The following is a 7,476-nucleotide window of genomic DNA, read 5'->3' as shown; positions in this document are numbered from 1 at the left end:
ATTATATTAAAAAATATTCTTTATTCAACACCTGTAATTGCATTATCAAATGAACTCTGTGTTCAAAATAATGAATTGCGTGCGTCAATTACAAAAGTAATTTAAAAAACAATATAACATAATAATAACAGTATAAATTATTCTCAGTATAAATAAAAAAATTATTAATCATTTATGCAGATAAATATGGACAAGCATTATAATAATCTTCCATTGATTATCTACATATATGTAACATCTTTTGACTTTTAAAAATTCATAAGATAAATAAGCTGACGGCTAATTTCAAACCAGCGTGATTTTATCTTATGTCTAACAGCCAAATATACATATCTGTCATCAATTGTCTTTTTCACGAATGTGTGTATCTAAAACAAATTATTTTAACGTTCACAGTTAATAAATAATTTTCTTGTTACACATAATTTTTTACAGTTTTTAGAGATAATCAGAATAATAAAATTTTATATATATTACAGAAATAAATCTAATTATAGTAATAAGATGTTATTCAAATTCATACAATTTACCTTCCAAATTTGTTCCTTAGTATACACATGATTAATAATATGAACTAATGCCGCAGCCAAGCTAACTTCTCTATAAAAAAAAATAGCACATTTGTAATTAGTACATGTATAAGCAACACTTTTCTATTATTGCAAATAGAATATAATATTTAAAAAATAATATGGTATAATATAAAACAAATATAGTTACGTGGGTTTTAATTCCTTAAATTCTTTTAATAAATAATCAAGTACTGCATTTCGCTTTGCATTCTTTGCAACGATATGAAAAAAGCCGTAAACACGGTGTTTAGTATTTGGTATAACATCATTTTCCTTCGACATTATTTGCAAAAAGATTTGGATAATATTAAACTGATCATAGTATGCCACAGCTTTTACAATGTCGGGATCACGGTTCTTCGCGTATTTACGAATTAATTTTGACCATATCGTAATGTTCGTCGCAATTAAACCTTTAGAATAAGTCCAGTGCTTCCACCATGGCAGAAGTCTACAATAATAAAAGAAAAGATGTATAAATCTGTTGTAAAAATTTAACATATAGTCTTACATCTCAGTCAAATTTTACAAAGTACATGAGATACAAAAGAAATGTGACTGTAAAGAATTTGTAAAAATTAGTTACTTGTGTTTTTCAGGATTTGTGAGATGCTGTGCTAATTTCTCTTTGGCTACATAAATGCATTCAGTAGCATCCAAAGTACACGCCCACTTGGCGGCCTCTTGCCTTAAAAATTTAGTAAGATCATTCTCGTTAGCATCTTCGTTATATCCTATATTCTCAAGAAGTGCAGTCAATAGGGATTGTAATTTTATCTAAAAATTGTTAAAAGAATATGGATTTTATATTAGTTTGTTGTTATTTACAAAAAAATTTATGTATACGAAAATGTGGTCGTTTACTAATTGTAAGTCCTTTTACTTTAATTACTTAAATGCAGTACAACTGTTTCCAAAGTTTTTTATCTTTTTAGGATCACCGCATATATGTATGTTGTACTTTATACATCTATATATATATATATATATATATATATATATATATATATAAAGTACACAAAAATAAAAATAAAAATATATATATATACGTAAAAAAGTTATTTAACATACATAAATTACGCAATATAAAGCACAAAGCAAGTAAAAATCTTCCCCTTTTACCTTTTCTTTTTCTAATAAATAAGATCACAATACAACATGCTTAAATGTTATTTTATACATTTTATTTTCTTGAGAATTTAAATGAGTAAAAGTTGATATTTTATATACAAGTTTTTCCCATTATCCGAAAGTAAAGTGTTCCTGTAAAATCTTTCGTAAGCCGAAATGGCATAAAGAGAAGAAGCAATTATTATTAATTTATGTGGGAAAATTTTTTTTTGTAAAAGCAAAAATTCTATAATAATTCTAAAATAAACTTTCAAAAAACGAGGAATACCTGTACATATAATATTTTTTTTATGAACAAAGTATATTACTACCTTTATTTCTGTAACTTTATTCACTTGCAATAGAAAAATTCTCGACATGTCCTCAAGAGCTTTGAACATCGGATACCACGCAACATAGTCTGTCTCTCGATGTAAATAAGCCGTAAGATTCCAGAATATAGAGGAATCAAGTTTGTGATCTAACATTAGATGAAATGCGTCATCGATGATTTGAGCACGATTTAGCACATGTATATTCGTATAGTTTTCAACAAGTAGATAAGAAGCAATACTCATCCAATTTTTGCGATCATAATTAACGCGATAATAACCTGTCGTGTTAAATAAAAAATTTTGTCGATTATGAGATTCTTCAAGAAATATCGGATCTCTTTTATTAGAGATTTATTAAAATATTTTTAAATATCTGCGTTTTTCTTTTTCTTTTTAAAGAGCATAAAAAGTTTATCAAAAATTATATATATTTATATTAAAAGAAATGTAAATTACATATTACATAAATTATTTTAGTCTGTTAATTTGTTTTGCAAAAATTAAGCTACGCGTAAAGAATTTTGTATACATTTACATTAAATACATAAAAATAATGACAATATTGTTTAAATAAAATTTATCTTAAATACAAAAATAATAGAGCAAAATATATTAAACAATATTTTATCAAATAGCATATTATTTATGTAATGTGTGAAATATATATCTTCAGCTTTTGTAAAATAATACAAATAAAATTGTGAATTAATGTACAATTATTATATACGGAACAAATATAATAAGTTTATTTACCAGTTTGCTGTAAGTTAACTATTATCCAACCACTTTCTTCATACGGCAAACGAAATTCACAATATGGAACATTCCACCGCGTGGTTTTTAACCACGTGCCGGTATGATGAAAAGATTGGGTAAAATTACATTCTGTCTGTGTAGTGATGGTCACAGGTATCCACCATTTATCCCGTTTCTGTGTATCAAGATTATCTACCGATATTAATAGATCTCCAAAATCTATATAATTTCGTTTAACGTTCAGCACAGGATAATAGGTTTTGTCCCTCCAAGTATTCATTACTCGCCTTATGTTAAATCTTATTCCAAGTGATGAACTATGTTTGGCATCTTGCATAATGTGCCAGAAATTGTTGGAATTTGCCTTGTCAAACATACTAAATTTGCAAAATTTCACATTATTAACAATAAATACTAAGACAGGTCGCATCAAAGAATATAAAATTATTTAACTTTTACGCGTGTATTAATTTAAAAGATATGTTTATAAATATGATAATATTTTAGTATAACTTATTATAAATAATATAGAAAAAAAGGTTAACTTATATTCAATTAAAATTATAATTCAATAAATATGACGGTTAGAAGCGTGAAAAGTGAATAAATATGTAAATGAATAATACATTTTAAATGCATAATTACATCCAAATATTTTATAGAATTTCCAATTATTATACTTATTATATCTAAATTTACGTAATTATTGTATGACAATAATTATTACTTACTACGCCTTTAAATGTGACTTGACACCATACCAGAACACATCATCGGTAAGCACATGCTGCAGCATACGCAATATTGAAGACGCTACAACAATTTATATCATAACATATAATTTAATATATTTAAAATAAATTAATTTTTCTTTATTCTTATTCGTAAGTTTATAAACATAACTTTTTGTTGAGAAAGAATAAAGATTAATTTAAAAAAGATCCTAACTTTATATTTAATTTAAATGTGATCCTAACATTTATTTTCTTCTTGTTGTAATAAAATTTATACATAAATAAACCACAGATATAAATTTAGCGCTAAATTTCCTTATTTGATTTATGTTCAGAAATTTATAGATAATTGTTTAATTATATTTATACCATTTTAATCTTACCTTTGATGTAACGGGAAAAAGAGAAGAGTGAATTAATTTCTGTGGGACTCTCAATATTTAATTTATAGTAGAGAGGTTGCATAGCAAAAGAATCTAAATGGAGAGATTCATGTAGAATCTGAACTACGAACAAATCCAATATTCGAAAATTTGGATAGATCTAGAAAAGATTTAATAAAATCGAATAAATATTCAATTAAGAGATATGTTCATATTATATGCACCAGCGCTACTGTTTATTATTAAAAATTGCTTTAGCATTTCTTATCATTAATTATAAAAATATAAAATAACATTTGATTAAATTAAGCTTAGATGTGTAAATTTAAAATGATTAAAAACAATCTAAAAATGATTAGGTTTAAAATTTTTTTAAAATTGAAAAGAATTATTTGATCAGCATTTTGATTTTAACAGACACAAGAGATGTACATAAATTATAACATTATTATAATAATAACAGGTTTTTTTTACTGCGTAAGAAAATCAGCTTTAAAAAGATTAAAAAATATAAGAAAACAACCTTATCAATAGCATGCATTCCAAGCAGCATAGCAATACCATCGTTTAGCCAAAAATTATTCCACCAGGATGGGCTAATATAATTGCCATACCAATGATGTGCCATTTCACGCGCTACTAAGCTCGCCACTCTTATTTTTTGCATAGCAGGATCTAATCCTTTATCATAAACAATATCTGTTTCCCTAAAAATTCATTATATGAGTATGTAATGCGATTATGCTGAATCCTTATTATACAATATACAGTATATAATCATGCCTACTAAATTATTTAATTATTTTTTACACATAAATTATGTTGTATATACTATACGTATTAGATTCATCTATTAACTGAAAAATATGCAAATAAAAGTAATAAACAATTTATTATTAAGTAAACTAGCTCTTGTCTTTAATAAATATGAATACAAAATTTGATATATCTCAGTAATAAAAGATATAAATATTTAAGCAGTTTTTTTTCTAAAACATATCATATAATACATAAATCTTATTGTTAATTATTTCATAAAGATTATGTGCAAAGGTAAAAATAATATACCATGTTGTATATATGTTTAACTTATTGTTTAAATATTTTTACGTATCTATATGAAAACAATGTGAAAGAAAAATGTATTTTCAACAAATACAGATGACATGATAAAATGTAAATTCTTCTATAAATCTATTGGAGTAAATCAACCTAGCCAAAAGATAAATTTATCTTCTGTCCCAAAATATATAAGACTTAAAGTTACACTTGATTATAAATTAATGTATTTTTCTGATTAGATATATTACCTATACAAAATGAGTCCCCAATTCGCGATGCCGTTGTCTGGAAGAGCTGGAATTACAACAATATCTAACGATTGTGGATTCATTTTTACGATTTCAAATTTCTCATGAAAATATTCTGCGACTTGTGCAGCAAACGTTTCTGTGAAGTTACTGATATATGACACAATACGTCTGCGCCATATGTTGCCGACTTTATTATCAATTTTGAGTTGGAAATTGGGTTCGATATTAATTGTAATTGCTACGAGATAAGTAGGTATCGCAGGAGTGGTACTGAATCGCGACCACACTTTTTCCACATCATTATCCAGAACTGTCATTAGTTTCGGCATGTTTGATAAAACCGTGTGTTCTTTGTGGTGTTTTATGGAGATGTTAAAGGTAGCTCTTATTCCCGGCTCGTCCCAACATGGAAATATTTTTCGAGCTCCAATCCCCAGGAAATGCGTTCCGGAAACGAATCTGATACATATCAACGATATATTTAATAACAGAAAACTGCATATTTAAATAATATTTTATTTTGTTAGTGTTATTGGAAATTATTTATGGCAAAACATAATAAACAGTACTTATAGAATCGTATAACATTGCAGTTTGTTTTAATATTTACTCACGTTATCATTCCTTTCGTATCGCGATAAAGTGTCTTGAAGAAACTGTTTGCTTTATCATTTGCATCATACATAGTATAAAAATGTATTATTAAATTGTAATTGCCTGGTAATATCTCAGTATTAAAATAAAAAGTCCTAGTGTTCGATATATTATGATAGCCATATTCCACCGCTTGTACACTTGTTTTTTTGTCCATATGTTCTTTAACCAGCATAGACTTTAGTATAAGTACGTAAGGTTTTTCTGCGTGCAGACTTATACTATATGTTTTCCGAACAACACTAATATTGACAACCATTTTGCCATAGAAATCAGAAACGGTACTGTTGACTTCTTCTTGTATATACATGTATAGCTCAAGTTCAATGTCATAGTGCTGCGGTATTACGTGGTTCGGTAAACGAAAATCATCTGTAATGCTGCTAGAATCGATTTCTTGAGTTGTAGCGCCGACGAATAGTAAGCCACTATTTAATAATAGCGTTAGAAATGCCATACCAATTTTCATACTGAGTCTCTGTAAGAATATCTTTTTGAGATATATGAATTTGAATTTACAGCATAAACAGTCTACAGTAAATCATAATAAAACTAGAATAAATTTATCTCGAAGAAAAGGAGTAAAAGAAGAGAGAATAAATTTTCTTGATGAATAAATGTTCTGGAGATAAATAAATTTGAATATAAAAATAAAGTTGCATTTAATACAGACATTGCACAAGACATTTTACCAGAAATAAAACGCTTGAATATCTTTCTTGGAGTTAAAAATCGAACATATGTGGAACATAATTTAAATGAGTTCAAGCGACAAATATAACGCACATAATAAGTGTTATTTGTTTAAGCTCGTTTTTCACTGCCTTATTTTTAATTATTTTAATGTTAAATATATGTTTCTGTAATGTTTAATATAAATTAAATATAATAACTTTAATCTTTTCAAAGAGAGTTCTTTATTTAATTAAAACTTTCTAAGTTTAAGTTTACACTTCAACACGATGTATATCATAATACCCGAGATTGTTAAATTATAATACTCTGAATTGTCTATATTAAAGTCGTTTATGTTACTTTAACGATTTTAATAATTCCAAAAAGAACAGAGTAGGTGAAATGGAATTAATCTCATCATACTCGTACTTCAAAACCATTTAAATTATATTCTACAGATATTTTCTGTTTTCAAAGAGAGATATGTAAGTATTTTCTAGTGACTCACTGTATGCATTTAAATTGCGTGCCGATTAAAATTAAACTCTTTGTTACAATTAATTGTACTTGTAGCACATAATCACTATAAATCGAAAATATATTTTGCACAGTAACGACTTATTCTGTCGAGAGATCCTCGAAGACTAACGGCTGAGACTAACGAATGTGACCGGTAAAAGCAGAAAGTATGTGATGTAAACAGTTCTTAAGATCACACGTGATAAATATTCCGTTAGATTATTGAACACTCTTTGTGATATTAAATACAATCTGAAACCAATATAATTTTCTTTTCTTATATCATATTACATCAAAATTATCAAACTACACAGTTTTAAATATAAAGGTTTTTAAAACAAACGAGATTTTCCTTTCAACTTAAAACATTATTTCTTTCTGAGTTGCTAAAACTTCAAGCACAAATTCGGAAAAGTTTGAAATTT

The 7,476-nt window shown here is 26.5% G+C and overlaps 1 protein-coding gene across 1 annotated transcript; it reads right to left on the bottom strand.

The window, feature by feature from the left end:
* Positions 1-7,347, bottom strand: LOC139769078 (aminopeptidase N-like). The gene is made up of 12 exons (XM_071699838.1): positions 7,041-7,347; positions 5,818-6,335; positions 5,201-5,662; positions 4,414-4,597; positions 3,891-4,050; positions 3,505-3,586; positions 2,771-3,150; positions 2,015-2,295; positions 1,159-1,349; positions 721-1,023; positions 531-600; positions 1-368 (listed from the first exon to the last, which is right to left on the bottom strand). The coding sequence occupies exons 1-12, from the start codon at positions 7,047-7,049 to the stop codon at positions 249-251; spliced, it is 2,760 nt and encodes a 919-aa protein (XP_071555939.1). The 5' UTR covers positions 7,050-7,347; the 3' UTR covers positions 1-248.
* Positions 7,348-7,476: the final 129 nt, after the last annotated feature.

This window comes from Temnothorax nylanderi, unplaced genomic scaffold (genome assembly GCF_030848795.1).
Source record: "Temnothorax nylanderi isolate EJ_2023f unplaced genomic scaffold, tnyl_v1.0 TNYL_tig0020_pilon, whole genome shotgun sequence".
Taxonomy (NCBI): domain Eukaryota; kingdom Metazoa; phylum Arthropoda; class Insecta; order Hymenoptera; family Formicidae; genus Temnothorax; species Temnothorax nylanderi.
Note: the sequence above shows the minus strand (reverse complement) of the source record. Positions and strands in the feature narration are given on the sequence as shown.

Coding starts and splice junctions, on each gene's coding strand:
- LOC139769078 (XM_071699838.1), bottom strand. Junction 4,051..4,413: donor GAATGCATGCTATTGATAAG/GTTGTTTTCTTA, acceptor AATCTTTTCTAG/ATCTATCCAAATTTTCGAAT. Junction 2,296..2,770: donor AGTTAACTTACAGCAAACTG/GTAAATAAACTT, acceptor TTAACACGACAG/GTTATTATCGCGTTAATTAT.